The following is a 16,929-nucleotide window of genomic DNA, read 5'->3' as shown; positions in this document are numbered from 1 at the left end:
TAGCATTGTATTTGTATTTGAGCCATCCGTCTTTTATGCATAACGTTGATAATGGTAGTTGGAATCTTGCTTGTCCGTTACTTGTCCACAACAGTGCCCCCAACTTAGGTTTCATGACTTTGCGACTTTGTCATGTATGGCCAAGTTTAATAGATCGGGCCTGTTCCTTGGGCCTTCAAAGGGGTTTCTTTTTGGGAGTTTTTGGGCACCAAAAATTTATATAAAAAAATCGTTCAATAAGCGGTATTTTGTATTTGCAAGAATGGTGTTTTATTAATACGAATGAGAAATGAGAAATGAGAAATGAGAAATGACTTCGTCAGGAACTTGGTTTGATTGCTATACACAATCAATATTATTATGCATTTATGCTCCTCATTTGAACTTGTAACAAATATCATTCGGCCCCATTTTTATTTTTTGATCAACATAGGGGCGAAAAGCCCAACAAACAAAATAAAAACTACGGTGGAACTACTCTAGTGAGCTTCGTTCCCAAGGCGTCACTGATTAGGGCGTGAAGGAGGAAGGCCGGTGGAGCAGAGAAGCACACTAATCCTCTGGGTATGCTGTGCGCTTTTTTGGCAAGAAGATCGGCACAAAAATTTCTCTCTCAGTATATGTGGGAGATCGTCACATCCCCTGGCTGAGCAAGCCACAACTTGGTGGCGCGAATGAAGTTGAAGGCGCACAACGAGTCTATTGGATTATTGCAAAACTGATCCATCCACATTTAATCTGGGGGGCCTTCATAGGTTTTAGGACATCGGTCACCTCATTAGGAAGAAATTAGTCTACAATATCCCAATTCCAAGCTCCCTCAGCAGGAGCGTAGAGAGATACCTTATCATCCAACATAGCATCAGTAATATCCATTAATGCTGTGTCCTTAAGACTTGGGACCCCAGGGACCCAGTGATCCATCCAAAAACTAGAGGATTATGTATAGTAGACCCTTTAGTTTGTAGAGCTACAATAATGCTTAACAATTACCAGCAACTATATGTGGAGCTAAAATAATCTAATCTTAATTGTTTGTTACTACTGTACATGTACTAATCTCTAATCTCCAACATATGAACAAAAAGTTAAGTAGTATATGTAGATAAAGCTGCATAAGCAAATGCTGTGATCTGATTTGTGCGTTGACTTTATAATCATATAAAGTTTGTTGACCAGTTACCCAACGAATCCCTTTGCTCTTCATTCTAATCCATCATCGCCCATGTCTTACTACCAATCAGTAGAAAGAATCCCTGATCCATCATGGAGGTACGATGTGTATTTGAGTTTCCGAGGCCAAGACACTCGCTCCGGATTCACCTCACATCTCTATGCAGCTTTGAGGAGAGCTGGGATTCATGCTTTCAATGGCGATGAGGCGCTTCGGATTGGAGACCAGATGACATACACACTAGTTCAAGCAATCGAAGCTTCTAGACTTTTTGTTGTTGTTTTCTCAGAAAGTTATGTTGGTACTAGATGGTGTCTGGAAGAGTTGATGAAAATAATGGAGTGTAGAAGCACTAGAGGTCAAACTGTCATTCCGGTATTCTACAATGTTGAGTCCGCAGATGTACGCCACCAGAGAGGTCCTTTTGAAGAAGCATTTCAAAGTCATAGATTCTCATACGAGAATGAGATAGTCCACGCATGGAGGGCTGCGCTCACTCAAGCTGCTAACCTTCCTGGATTTGTAATCACTAGAGACAGGTAATTCCATATCTGCTTGTTTGTTTTATTTTTCAAAATAGGAAACAGAACAATGAAATATGCATTTTTTCTTTCTTTTCATATTTTTATTTTGGAAATGTTCCAAAATAGACAATTATATCACGAAAAATTAGCTAGTAAATTAATTACAATAAATATAAAAATACATATTCAAATATAAAATACACATTAAAAATAAATTAAATAATTTATATATTTATCCACAAATACATTAGTTTAGTTGAATTCATTGGAAAAAGTTAGAATAGAATCGTTACTTAGGTAAAATCGTTGGTTGATTTTTACAGTAATGTAGCTGATATTATCGGGAAGATTGTTAAACATATAACTACTCTAGTTGCTTCGGAAGACTTGTTCATCGCAAAGCATCTAGTGGGAGTACAATCTCGCACGGAAGATGTGATTCAACAGTTACATTCTCGTACACCAGAAGATGTTGTGTTAATGGGGATATGGGGGATGGGAGGAGTGGGTAAAACAACCATTGCGAAAAGTGTTTATAATCAAATTCGTCACGATTTTGATAGGCCAATGTTCCTCCCAAACATTCGGGGGATGTGGGAGAATGACCGACAGGTTTTTCTGCAAGAACAGTTATTGAATGGTATTTGCAAAGCACAGATAAACATACAAAACATCAAATCAGGAGTAGCTTTATTAAGGGAAAGACTTCGCCTGGAAAGAGTATTTCTTGTACTTGATGATGTAAATAATATAGACCAGATGAATGCCTTGTGCCGTAGTCGAGAATGGTTTGGTGCAGGGAGTAGAATAATCATCACAACAAGAGATAGACGTCTGCTTCGTATGATTGGAGTTGATTATGTGTACCAAGTGAAAGAAATGGATTACAATGAATCTCTTCAACTTTTTTGTTGGAATGCATTTGGGAAAGCAACTCCTTTAACAGAGTTTGCTAGACTTGCAGAAGATGTAGTTAAATATTGTGGGGGATTGCCATTGGCCCTTATAACAATTGGTCATCTATTGTTTGGAAAGATGAAAGACGAGTGGGAGAATGTATTAGGTGGACTCAAAAGGCCTTCCGGTCGGGATACATACAAACTTTTGAGAGTAAGCTTTGATGCCTTAGATGACAGAGGGAAAGAAATATTTCTTGACATAGCTGGCTTTTGTATTGGCATGGAAAGGGGGGAGGTACTGAAAACACTAAATTATGGCTTTGGAATTAGCGAACACGGAATTAGTTTCCTTCAAGAGCGGAGTCTTATAACATTTGATGAGAAAGACAGAGTTCAAATGCATCCTTTGCTGCGAGACATGGGAAGAGAAATCGTTCGAGAGCAATCACAAACTGATGCTCAGGTATATATAAGAAATGCTAGACGGTCATCAGAATTTATTGGTTTTAGCCATCACTTTTAGTCATTAATTCAATTCCTTTAGTCTGTTCTTCCAACAATATACTTTAGTCCATATTTTTAAACATTGAGGGCTAACGAATGTGATGACCCTCTAGCATTCCTTGGTATACATTACTATGTTTTCTTATCATCCAAGATATGATTTTCAACTTTTTCTTGTTATAATTATTTTGCAGCGAAGGAGGTACGATGTTTTTGTGAGTTTTCGAGGCAAGGACACTCGTCCAACGTTTACATCACATCTCCATACATCTCTCCAAAATGCTGGAATTGCTGCTTTCAAGGATGATGACGATGTTGATGGACTTCAAAGGGGAGAACGGATTTCAATCACATTGTTAAAAGCAATTGGATTGTCTGCATGTTCTGTCATTGTTTTTTCAACCCACTATGCTGATTCAAAATGGTGCCTGCAAGAGCTTGAGAATATCATGGTATGCCATAGAACAAAAGGTCAAGTGGTTTACCCTATATTCTACGGAGTAGATCCCTCAGATGTACGTTATCAAAAGATAGAGAGTGACTTTGGGAAAGCTTTTGAAAGTCTTATAAGTCGAAGATCAGTGGAAGAAGATAAGGTGCAGAGTTGGAGAACAGATCTTGGGGAAGTTAGTAGCTTTTCAGGGATGACTGTGATCAACTCCAGGTATTTGTATTTAGAAGTCTCATACACACTTATATATTATTTGGTAGCTAGTTTAGAGTTTTCTAATTGATTATTTTATCTTGTGCTAATGTGATAACTGACTTTGCTGCTTATCTCTGCTCTTTATATTTTATAGGAACGAAAGTGAAGATATCAAAAGAATTGTTGAACACGTTACTCGTTTATTAGATAGGACAGAGTTGTTCGTTGCAGCGCATCCAGTGGGAGTAGAACTTCGTGTGCAAAAGTTGATTGGAGAATCAAACATTCAAAAGACAAAAGATGTTCTGATACTTGGAATAAAGGGCATGGGAGGCGTTGGTAAAACGACTATTGCCAAAGCCATCTATAACAAAATTCGTCGCGATTTTGATGGCAGGAGCTTCCTCCTGAACATTAGAGAAACATGGCAGCAAGATAATGGAAAGGTTCTCTTGCAACAGCAACTTCTTGAGGATATATTCATTGCAACAAGGATATACATACCTAACATTGATTCAGGGATGCAAATATTAAAGGAAAGGCTTGGTGCTAAAAGGGTACTCATTGTGCTTGACGATGTGACTGATTTGGACCAACTCAATGCTTTGTGTGGTAGTGGTGAATGGTGTCGTCCTGGGAGCGTAGTAATCATCACAACAAGACATGATGATCTTCTTCGAGTGTGTAAACTCACATTCAATCTAGAAGAGATGAATGGGGCTGAATCCCTTGAGCTTTTTAGCTGGCATGCATTCAAACAAGCATGTCCAAAAGATAAGTTTGTCAAGCTATCTAGAGATGTAGTTGAATATTCTAATGGATTGCCACTGGCTATGGAAGTTCTTGGGTCCCATTTGTTTATGTCATGAAACCACTCATCCCAAAAGCTTAAGCTGATAGGAGAAGGTAACATTAATGGTTATATCTCTAACATTCCCCCTCAAGCAAGAGCCTCTCTTTTTGGGTTTGCTTGATTTTCTATTCTTTTTCACTTTTGGGGTTCTCCAAGGATCGAACTCTTGTCCTTTTAGACATAGAGCTCTGATACCATGTCATGAAACCACTCATCCCAAAAGCTTAAGCTGATAGGAGAAGGTAACATTAATGGTTATATCTCTAACAGTTTAATATGGGAATAAAAGAATGGCAAAGTGCATTGGATACTCTGAAATTAATTCCCCATGATAAAGTCCAGAAGAAACTACAAATAAGTTTTGATGGTTTAAGTAAGAATTATGAAAAAGAAATATTCCTTGACATTGCATGCTTTTTTATTGGGATGGATCGAAATGATGTTGTGAAGATATTAAATGGTTGCGGACTCCATGCAGAAATTGGAATCAGTGCCCTTAAAGAGCGAAACCTTATAACTGTTGATAACAATAATATGCTTGGAATGCATGACTTGTTAAGAGATATGGGAAGAGCAATAATTTGTGAGCAATCACCTGAACTTGAAGAGCGAAGTAGATTATGGTACGATGAGAAAGTGCTTGAACTATTAGAGAATCATGAGGTATGATTTAAGTTTTAGATTGAGATAAAGATGCAATTTAGGTACCTGGGATTTTATACTAGTTAATTTGTTTTCTATAAGTTCTAAACATGCTCGGTTAACCTAATCAAGCTTGTCCTTTTTATCATCAATCCAGTTGACATAATATTTATGTTCGTAATTAACTATCATTGCCAAAATCATAGGTAACTGTACCAAAAGTGTATGATTACATTTTTCCTCTGCCAAATTCAATCTCTTACTAGACTAAATTGTGTTCAACAATGATCAGTATCATGTGATAAAGAAATAACTTTTTTCACATTTATAAAGGGACGAACCAATTAGTTTCAATAAAAGCGCTGTCAAAGCTAACATTAAGAGTTCCCTTGATGGGGGAAGAAATAAGCATTATTTGTTGAAAAATTAAATCTAATTGTTATACTGCTTTTGCTAATTTCAAACTCCCAATAACTAATATTCCATTTTCATTTCATTTAGGGAACAGATTTAAAGGCTAAGGGATTGAGTTTGAAGTTGCCAATGACCAATTCCATTTGTTTGAGTAAAGAAGCATTTAAGAATATGACTAAACTTAAATTGCTTCAACTCGCTGGTGTACAACCTAATGGAGAGTTCAAACATCTTTCAAGATATCTTAGATGGATGAGTTGGCATGGATTTCCTTTGAGACACACTCCCATAGACTGCTATCAACCAAATATAATTTCCATTGAGTTAGAAAACAGCAAACTCAAAGTTCTGTGGAAGGAGTCCCGGGTAAGAATCCTAACGCGTACATATAATTCATAAGCTTGTATTGTATTCTAACATAAGCCTTGAAATTTTCTTTTCTTGTAGTTGTTGAAACAGCTGAAGATTCTAAATCTTAGTCATTCACATGACTTGATCAAAACCCCAGATTTTTCATACCTACCTAATCTTGAGAAGTTAGTACTCAAGGATTGTACAGAATTGTCTTCGATTTCCTATACCATTGGAACTCTACAAAACATCCTTCATATCAATATAGAAGGTTGTACAAACCTTTGTGTACTTCCAAGAAGCATATACAAGTTGACATCTCTTGAAACTCTCATCCTCTCTGGGTGTTCAAAGATTGATAAGTTAGAAGAAGATGTGGAACAAATGGAATCTTTGGCAGTGCTAAAAGCTGATAACACTGCCATAGCGCAAGTGCCCGGTGCGCTAGCAAGATTAAGAAACCTTGGACATGTTTCTTTGTGTGGCTATGAAGGATTGGCACATGATGTGATTCCTTTAATTATGTTTTGGTTATGGACTTCACCAAATAATATGTTGTCATCAGTTATGCAAAAATGTTCATCAAATGTTTTCACTTATGCAAATTGCGGTCCACGGCTTCAGATAAAAGGAGATGTATCTTTGGATACTGACAATGTGGCAAATTGCAATGAATTGGGGATGCATATTTCTGAATCAAAATCTTCTTTGAATTCCCTTTTGATTCAAATGGGGGTGGAAAACTCAACCACAGAGATACTTCAAAAGACCATTTCACAGGTTTGTCCCTATCTTTTATATATAATTTCTTTTATTTGGTTCTATATGCTAAAAGATGAATTAAAAGATAATATCTACTCTATCATCTATTTATGGATGTCTTTGATTTAACATTTTTGGAAAAGAATTTGATTTAAACTACAAAAGCTTCTACTGAAACGTGGAAAGAATTTATAAAAGCATATCTTAAACAAAAATTATTTAATTTGATCCGAAGTGGAAACAACTTTTAAAGTTGTTTGAAATATCATTTATGTTGTTAATGAAATAAATGAATTGTGAAGCATATATGTTTTGTTATGTAAAATCGCAGAACAATGAGCTTGGAGATTACCTGCTCCCTTATGACAACAATAATCCTGGTTTGTTAACAATCAGTGGTGAAGGTTCCTTTGTGACTTTTCAAGTCCTTCCTATGAATGGGCGCAACTTGAAGTCCATGATGTTGCACATTGTTTTCTGTTCTACTTCTTCCACATTCATCACTACAACAGAAGGTCTGATTCTTGAAAATGTGCAAATCTTAAATCTCTCAAGGGACATGTCCAATGTATTTAAGGGAGATAAGTTAGCTTCATTCAAAGATGAGGACAGGGAAATCCTAATGTCAAGTCTAGAACCTGGTGACACCGTGCGGATTGTTGTTGCTTTAGGATCTGGATTCATTGTGAAGAAGACCATAGTTTATCTCATATATGACGATGAACCACCAATTGGGGGAAACTTGGAGCACTTCAATGATGATGAGGATGATATTGTTTGTTCTACTGGTGATGACGTTGTAGCTTCTGTGAATGAAGGCACTTTGGGTGTTGATGTCATTGCAGCAGATGATGATGAAGATGTTACTGTTTTTGGTGTTCATGATGCAGTAGCTGGTATGAATGAAATTGTTTCTGGTGTTGATGCTATGGCAAAAGATAAAGATGGTGCTACTGTTGCTAATGTTGATGATGATATGGTAGCCAATCTGGATAGAAATGCTTCTACTTCTGGTACTGATATCATGCCACCAATTACTAATGATTTTGGTGCTAATTATGTGGTAGCAACTGATATAAATGAAAGTTCTTCAAGTGTTGATGATAATAATGATGATGATATTGCTGCCATTGGAGACAAAAATGTAAGTGATAATCTCTATGTTGCTTCCGAGTCAAAGTCGACAGCACTTATTCCCTTAGTTCAGGTCTGAAAGGATACAAAATGGCAGCTTGGTTCACATTAGTATTAATTCCTTGTGAAAATTTTGAATGATTTGAATATTGATTTGGTTTAAACAACTATTTTTTAACATTAATACATACACACACATTTAAAAATTAAATCCCGAATTGTTGGTTCATTTTTCTAACTACTTAATTACTTTCTTGTACAGGTCCCTCTTGATGCTAATACATATTCTGAGCTTACATTGACTATGATGGTTGCAGAAGAAGATGAGCTTCATGAAGATAGTGATTTGCTTATTGCAGAGTTGGATAAAACATTGTCAGAGAGCTACTTTCTGTACCCTAGTCCTGGAACATTAGAACTTCAAAGTCTCTCTGTGATTTCAATCTTTCAAAAAATGCAACTTCTTTTGGATAATGAACTAGAAGCCTTGGTAGGAGATGTTAACATCAAGAATCAGCTTCTTGGCTATGTGGCTCAATTAGGCCAAATAATAGAGTCATCACAAGTTCCTAAAGATCTTCACTCTTTGGTTACTGAGATTAGTCACTTCTATGAAGATTTTCTCAATGATTTTTCACCTGTTCAAGAAGTGTTAGACAATCATGAAAGATTGATTGACTCACAGAATGGACTTCAAGAGAAGTTAAAAGCGGCTAAGGCCAAACAGGGACAGTTTTCTGCTTCAATTTCTAAAGGAAAAGAAAGGGTCAATGAGATGTCAAAAGAAATCAATGAATTGGAATCGAAACTAAAAGCCTTGCATGAGAAGAGGAATAGGTTACAATTCAATGTGAAATGTTGCGAGTTTGAATCTATAAACATCAATAAGAATTTGGAAACTTTGATAAAAGAGAATGAAGAGGTTGTGAGCACTCTCAAAGAATCAGAATCTGCATTCAGAAAGGCTGAGTTGTCAAAGCAGAGTTATGAGAGGAAGCTACCAGTCTTGAAGCAAGCTCTTTATGGCAACACTAGACATTAGAATTTTCTTCAATTTTGTAATAATTAGAACACTTAATATTAATCAAAAAGTTTTAGACTTGTGTTGGCCATTCTTTCTACAAAAGGAAAAGGAATAATTACAAAATGAAGAAAATTCTAATGCTTAATGTTGCCAAGATCTCTTTTCAATTCAACTAGCTTCCTCTCATGATTCTGTTTTCATGATTCAGCATTTCTGAAGGCAGACTCTGAAGCATAAGAGTGCTCTCAACCTCTTCACTTTCTTTCACCCAAGAAGCAGCTTTCCTATTCATGTTGAGAGTTTCAACCTCACAAAGTTTCATAGTGGATTCTAACACGTCCCTCTTCTCACATGGGGCTTTCAGTTTCAGCTGCTCCAAGGCATTGATTTTTCAAATGTGATATCTTGTAGTAGACCACAAGTATGATGAAGAAATTAAAGAGGAAGGTAGCTTGCTATGAAAACACCGGAAAATTTTGATCTGTTATGTAGCCTTTAAAAAAAATAGTTTCGTTTTCCTTGGTTGAAGACTTTGGCTATAATCCATATTCAAGTTGATTAAACTAGAACGTGTTCTTATAGTGATTAGAGTGAAGCAGTAAATTTATTTATAAAAAAATATATTATTATTTCTAGAAGAAAATTTTTTAAAGAAAAAAAACATTACATACAAAAAAAATTGTATTATTAACAAAATTATCAACTTTATAGATTCTTCTTTTCAAGACCAAAGGCGCAATACACAGACTGAATATGTATGAAAATCACACTAAAAAATATCACCAATACGAAAGACGAAGAAACCAAAATCCAAGAAACTACACCTCCTCAGCATCACTACTTGAATATGGAGTATTATAGCCAAAGTCTTCAACAAAGAAAAACAACTTTTTTTTTCTTCTTTTAAAGGTCACATAACAGATCAAATTTTGGATGTTTTCATAGCAAGCTACCTTCCTCTTTAATTTCTTCATCGATACTTCTGGTCTACAACATGTAATAGAAATGGAAAAGTCTTCTCATGATTTAAAAATTTGATGCATCCATGTCTGCAAACTTTAAAGCTATAGTAAAAACAAAAATTCTAAGACATGGAAAACAAAACATATTTTTGTTGATGAAGAAAATGATTCTATACATATTTGAGGAAGCAGCAGGTATAGGTTGGTACCTTAAAATGAGGCTACCTTCTTCGTTTGTCAGATAGGCAATGTTTCCAAATTAGAAAACCAGCGACACCAATCCAGAACAGCGGCGAGACCAGAACGGAGGCGAGAGCCAAGGGTCCACGAAATCTCTAAGCTCACAAAGAAGTAAAGAAAATGGTTTGTACTGGTTGAAGCAATTCAGCATGTCAAACATGTTTAACTACCAGAATCACTAGTTCATGGATTGTTAAATTTCTTTTGGATTACAAATTAAAAAACTAATGCCAATTGGTATAAAATAATCTCTCATTAACCATGAAATAACACATTATTGAATGAGTGTGATAGGGTTAGAACTACTTACATTTTTAGCTCTGCCAAAACTAATAACATTCTTATCTTCTGGCATATCGGTAGCATCCCTATCTTCATTATTTGGCTCACTATATATGAGATAAACTGATGTCTTCTTCACAACAAATTCTGTCCCATAAACAACAATCACAATCTCAATTCTGTCTCCGGGTTCCAAACTTGAAATTATGCTTTGCCACTCGTCATCTTCAAGAGAAGCTAGTGTGTCACACTTATACACTTGAATGGTAGATTTTGTGTAATTTATTATCAACACATTCTTGAGACATTTTAGTGAGATGGTGTCCGCAGAAGAAGAATACACAATGCACATTGTCATTGTCTTCAAGTCACGTCCATTCCCGTGAGGGACATTGAAAATTATAGAAGCACCATCAGAATTGAAGGTCAACCAATCAGGATAATTGTCACCCGGCAACAAATAATTGTCATGCTCATTGGTGCTCAATTTCTGGAAAGAAGAATTCATAAAATCTTAATCAATAATTAATTAAAACAAAATGATGTTCTGATGTCTGAATTCTTGTTGCTAATTAAAAACAGAGGCACTAGATTTGGTTCCACAATAAAATCTACCTTGTGATAAAATCTCTATATGTAAGAAAGACGTGTGAAATCTTAAATAAGAGGAAACATCCTCTATATATCTATCATTTCTATAATCATACACCAAAATAAAAATAGAAAATCAATAAGTTACACATTTTTTCTTTGGTTTCTCAAAAGTCAAAGGATTGTATTGCCAATAGCAATGACCAAACCTTTGAGGCATTAAGATCTCTGAAGTAAATATCATGTAATTGTTTTAATATTACTCTTAAGTTAAACGTTCTTATAAAAAATAAATTCGAAAGAGTTACCTGAAAAACTCTCTCTCTAAGAATGTTGCTGACTTGGTTCTTGACTCCCACTTCAATTAGAAGAGACTTGACTAATCCATTCATTTGAAATTGATTGCAAATACTAATTATGGATGAACTTCCCATGTTTGAGACTTGTGATGTAGTTGGTGTTGCTTCTAATTCATTGTAATATGTTGCATATAGAGTGTCCAGAATTCTTGCAATACCTTCAGCTAGTTGAAAATCTGAGTTGCACTCCACTTGCAAACTTCGAAGCTTTTCTACATCTGAGGAAACAAGTTCCAAATCCATACATGTTTCAACTTGAGATGAGAAATTATTTGTTGGTGACATCCATGACCAAATGAGAGAAGGAAACACATCACGTGAGAATCCTTCATATCCACACAAAGAAACATATCCAATGCTTTTTGATCTTACTATTGAGAATGGCACTTGTGTTATAGCAGTCTTGTCTGCAATCAAAGTTACCAACGATTCCATTTGGTCCAAATCATTTTCCAATTTATCAATCATTGAGCATCCCGAAATAATGAGAGTTTTCAGAGATTTCAACTTATAGAAGCTTCTTGGAAGGTTATGAAGGCTTTTGCAATCTTCCAAATTGATCAAAAGAATGTGTTTGAGATGTTCAATGGTTTCTGAAATTGCAGTCAAACGTGGACAGTTGTTGAGTAACAACTTTTCAAGATTAGGCAAGTACGAGAAGTTAGGGGTTTGTGTCAAGTGCTGAGAATGGCTAAGATTGAGAATTTTTAATCTCTCACGGAACTGAAAGAAAGAAAGAAAGAAAATAAGGAAAACTCAGATAAATTATGAAAGAAGTTTGTTTGTGAAAGCATGACCAACCTAAAAGCATAGCTTAAGTCCTATACATTAAAATAGCATTACCATGAGAACCTTAAATCAAAATAAATATATTGAAATAAGTTTGAGAAATATTCAAAATTTATACCTTTGGCTCTTTCCACACTTATTTGAGACTGCTAGATTCTAACTCCATGGAAACTAAGCTTGTTTGAGAAAAGTTTGAAGGCATATAGATCTTTAGCTTTATGTTCATTTAGCTTTCTTTGGTGATTTCATAAACAATAAAAAGCATGTAGATCTTACAATGTGTTTTTGTAGCACCTCAAGTACTTCCTTCTGCAACCATAACCTGCTACGCCCCTCTGGCTCCTTCGGATATTTCTCACGGACAATTTCTCTTCCCATATCTCGCAGCAAATCATGCATTCCAAGTTTGTTATTTTTATCAATCATCACAAGACATCGGTCTACAAGAGTGCTTATTCCAACTTCAGCATCATATTCATCTAACATATTTATGACGTCATTTCGATCCATCCCAATAAAATCTAGGATGTTTATTTACTTTTTTTCAGGGAATGTCGCTGTTAACATTGTCTGCTGTAGCACCTGGACTGAAGCCTGTGTGTCGCAGTATAAGTGATTGCCATCCAACAACAGGACAAACTGCAGCTCTCTTTATCGCACTCTACTTGATTGCTCTCGGAACTGGCGGTATCAAACCGTGTGTTTCGTCTTTCGGCGCTGACCAGTTCGACGAAAATGATACCATTGAGAGGAAAAAGAAGAGCTCTTTTTTCAACTGGTTTTACTTTTCCATCAACGTGGGTGCACTCATTGCTTCCTCAGTGCTGGTTTGAATACAAATGAATGTGGGTTGGGGATGGGGTTTTGGAGTCCCTGCGGTTGCCATGATCATTGCAATTATATTTTTCTTCATCGGTAGTCGATGGTACCGGCTGCAAGTACCCGGTGGCAGCCCTCTTACTAGGATTTGCCAAGTCATAGTCGCCGCCACAAGGAAATTCAGCGTTCAAGTGCCAGAGGATAAGTCTCTTCTTTATGAGACTTCGGATGCAGAATCTGCCATCAAAGGATGCGGCAAACTTGAACACACAAAAGAACTTAAGTGAGTTATTCACACCATGCTGTCACTACTTAATTATGATAAATTATATTAGGCAATCAAAACTGGTTGCAAGTACTTTATTTGGTTCCTTAACAAAAAGGTTTTAAGTTCAAATTCACCTTAGTTGGGTCAGGCCAGAAGAGCGATTTTGCCGGTTTAACTGGGATGAAAACTAGTTGTAACCAACATGGTATCCATTTTAAAATAAGTGTCGTTTTCATTTTTTTTGGTTCACTATAAAGTTAATGTAATTAGACATTGAGCTTATCTAGATACATTAATTTTTCAATGAACAAAAAGTGAAAGCGACACGTATTTTAGATAAGAGAGAGTATTAGTTAAGAATTAAGATAGTAAATACTTTTGTTTCCTAAACTAAGAGGTTCTAAGTTCAAATTTACCTTAGTTGAGTTAGGCTAAATCAGAAGCGGAGCCTCATATAGGGTAAGGGGGGCAATGGCCTCTCCCAACCATCAATTTTTCTCTATAAATTATACATAAAATTTAATTTAGTTTCCTAAAAATTTTATTTTATTTTATTCTAAATATAAAATTATTTTTTGGCCCCTCTTTCATATTGAGGCTAGGTCCGCCCTGGGCCAAATAAGTCGAATTCTCAGTAATAGAATCTAGATTTCGAAAGTTCAACTGGGATGAAGAAAGGTAAAATTGCGGGCTTGTCTTTTTCCTATTCTGCACTTCATCATATAGTATCTTCTGGTTATACTTTCATTCTAAATTTTTCTTTTATTCTTTTGTTTTCCAGATGTTTGGATAAGGCAGCAGTAGAGACAGATTCCGACCGCCTAAAGGATTTGCCGAATCCATGGAAGCTCTGCACGGTAACACAAGTCGAAGAGTTCAAATCCGTGATTCGCTTGCTCCCAGTTTGGGCTTCATTTATTGCCTTTGCAACTGTGTACTCTCAAATGAACACCATGTTTGTTCTACAAGGCAACACAATGGACCAGCATATTGGTCCAAAATTCAAGATTCCATCAGCCTCCCTCTCCCTTTTCGACACTCTGAGCGTCATCTTTTGGGCACCGGTCTATGACCGCATCATTGTCCCATTCGCAAGGAAGTTCACCGGACATGAACGTGGATTCACGCAACTTCAACGTATAGGCATTGGCCTCATCATCTCCATTGTGTCCATGATTGTGGCCGGAATCCTAGAGGTCGTTCGTCTCAACGTGGTCCGGAAAAACAACTACTATGATCTCGAGACCATCCCCATGTCGATCTTCTGGCAAGTGCCGCAATATTTCCTCGTCGGAGCTGCGGAAGTCTTCACGAACATCGGTCAGATGGAGTTCTTTTATGGTGAGGCACCTGATGCTATGAGAAGTCTCTGCTCGGCTCTGTCACTAACAACTATGGCCTTGGGAAATTATGTTAGTACCCTTCTTGTTACCATTGTGACAAAAGTTACCACAAGTCATGGAAGGCTTGGTTGGATACCGGACAATCTGAATAGGGGCCATCTTGATTACTTCTTTTGGCTTTTGACCCTCCTCAGCTTGCTCAACTTCCTTGTGTATCTATGGATTGCAAAGAGGTACAAATACAAAAGGGTGATAACAAATGTTCGTTGAGATGTTGGCATATGATGTTCCACAACTTTATCTGCTTTAGCCTCTAGAATTGTATTTTGTGTTTAATGTTTTTAGTGGATTTGATGTTGCTATATGAACTTTTATGTTGATATTTATGTAGATGCTATTTGTGGCTTGTAGTTTTTCTTAATTAAAAAGTTCCTTTAGAGTCTTTTTTTTTTTTCCTTTTCTTTTCTTTAGGAGTGAACTCCGCGTATGTTACACTTGCGGTACATAGCCGGTCCCAAGCCCGGATAAAGGAGGAGGGTTGTGTTAGGTCTTCGACAACCAACATAAAAACATAGTCGAACCTTCATGACATGAATCAAAGACATTATTGCGCTAAAACTAGGTCGTTGACCATAAAAAACGGGCTGTATGGCTCGAGTATGGTGTCAAATGAGCAAGAGTTGCTGCATCGGTGTTCGGATGTAGTGTTAAATGAGCAAGGGTTCTCACATTTTCGTGAAGGGACGAGGGTAAATAAGCTAGTTCACAAAGTAAAAGGTAAAGGTCTAAGCGACAGAATGTTGAGATTTGGGACATTGAACATAGGCACTCTAACAGGAAAGTCCATGGAGGTGGTGGACACCATGACAAGGAGGAATATTAACATTATGTGCCTACAAGAAACAAAATAGGTTGGTGCGAAGGCTAGGGAGTTGGATACTTCTGGTTTCAAACTTTGGTATTGGTGCGCGAAATTGTGATCACTACAACTTCACACAACTAACCAGCAAGTGCACTGGGTCGTCCAAGTAATACCTTACGTGAGTAAGGGTCGATCCCACGAAGATTGTTAGCATTGAAGCAAGCTATGGTCATCTTGTAAATCTTAGTCAGGCAAACTCAAATGTATATGATGATGAATGAAAACAACATAAAAGATAAAGATAGTGATACTTATGTAATTCATTGGTAGGAACTTCAGATAAGCGTATGAAGATGCCTTCCCTTCCGTCTCTCTGCTTTCCTACTGCCTTCATCCAATCCTTCTTACTCCTTTCCATGGCAAGCTCATGTAGGGTTTCACTGTTGTCAGCAGCTACCTCCCATCCTCTCATTGAAAACAATTGCATATGCTCTGGTCACAGCATAGCGGAATTCATCTGTCGGTTCTCAATCAGACCGGAATAGAATCCAGTGATTCTTTTGGCGTCTGTCACTAACGCCCCGCCCTCAGGAGTTTGAAGCACGTCACAGTCATTCAGTCATTGAATCCTACTCAGAATACCACAGACAAGGTTAGACCTTCCGGATTCTCATGAATGCTGCCATCAGTTCTCGCCTATACCACGAAGACTCTGATCTCACGGAATGGTTGGCTCGTTTGTCAGGCGAGCACTCGGTTGTCAGGCGATCAACCATGCATCGTGCAATCAGGAATCCAAGAGATATTCACTAAGCCTCAGATGCTTGTAGAACAAGAATGGTTGTCAGTCACCTTGTTCATGAGTGAGAATGGTGATGGGCGTCAATCATCACCTTCATCAAGTTGAAGAACAAGTGATATCTTGGACAAAGAACAAGTGGAATTGAATGGAAGAACAATAGTAATTGCATTAATACTCGAGGTACAGCAGAGCTCCACACCTTAATCTATGGTGTGTAGAAACTCCACCGTTGAAAATACATAAGCATAAGGTCTAGGCATGGCTGAATGGCCAGCCTCCCAATGATCTAAGATAGCATAAAACGAAGATAGCTACCAAAGTCTCTAGATACAATAGTAAAAGGTCCTACTTATAGATAACTAGTAGCCTAAGGTGTACAAAGATGAGTAAATGACATAAAAATCCACTTCCGGGCCCACTTGGTGTGTGCTTGGGCTGAGCAATGAAGCATTTTCGTGTAGAGACTCTTCTTGGAGTTAAACGCCAGCTTTAGTGCCAGTTTGGGCGTTTAACTCCCAATTAGGTGCCAGTTCCGGCGTTTAACGCTGGAATTTCTTGAGGTGACTTTGAACGCCGGTTTGGGCCATCAAATCTTGGGCAAAGTATGGACTATTATATATTGCTGAAAAGCCCAGGATGTCTACTTTCCAACGCCGTTGAGAGCGCGCCAATTGGACTTCTGTAG

The 16,929-nt window shown here is 37.1% G+C and overlaps 1 protein-coding gene and 2 pseudogenes across 1 annotated transcript; 2 read left to right on the top strand and 1 right to left on the bottom strand.

The window, feature by feature from the left end:
- Positions 1 to 405: 405 nt before the first annotated feature.
- LOC130960984 (uncharacterized) lies at positions 406 to 10,191 on the top strand. Its single transcript, XM_057886569.1, is given in 9 exon segments — positions 406 to 1,713; positions 2,022 to 3,060; positions 3,296 to 3,765; positions 3,902 to 4,609; positions 4,837 to 5,263; positions 5,744 to 6,022; positions 6,104 to 6,787; positions 7,101 to 7,913; positions 8,166 to 10,191. Coding segments are annotated over 9 exon segments (5,688 nt in total). The 5' UTR covers positions 406 to 1,225; the 3' UTR covers positions 8,946 to 10,191.
- Positions 8,333 to 12,660, bottom strand: LOC130963265 (disease resistance protein RUN1-like; annotated as a pseudogene).
- LOC130960985 (protein NRT1/ PTR FAMILY 8.1-like) lies at positions 12,539 to 14,977 on the top strand (annotated as a pseudogene).
- Positions 14,978 to 16,929: the final 1,952 nt, after the last annotated feature.

This window comes from Arachis stenosperma, chromosome 2, assembly GCF_014773155.1.
Source record: "Arachis stenosperma cultivar V10309 chromosome 2, arast.V10309.gnm1.PFL2, whole genome shotgun sequence".
NCBI lineage: Eukaryota > Viridiplantae > Streptophyta > Magnoliopsida > Fabales > Fabaceae > Arachis > Arachis stenosperma.
Note: the sequence above shows the minus strand (reverse complement) of the source record. Positions and strands in the feature narration are given on the sequence as shown.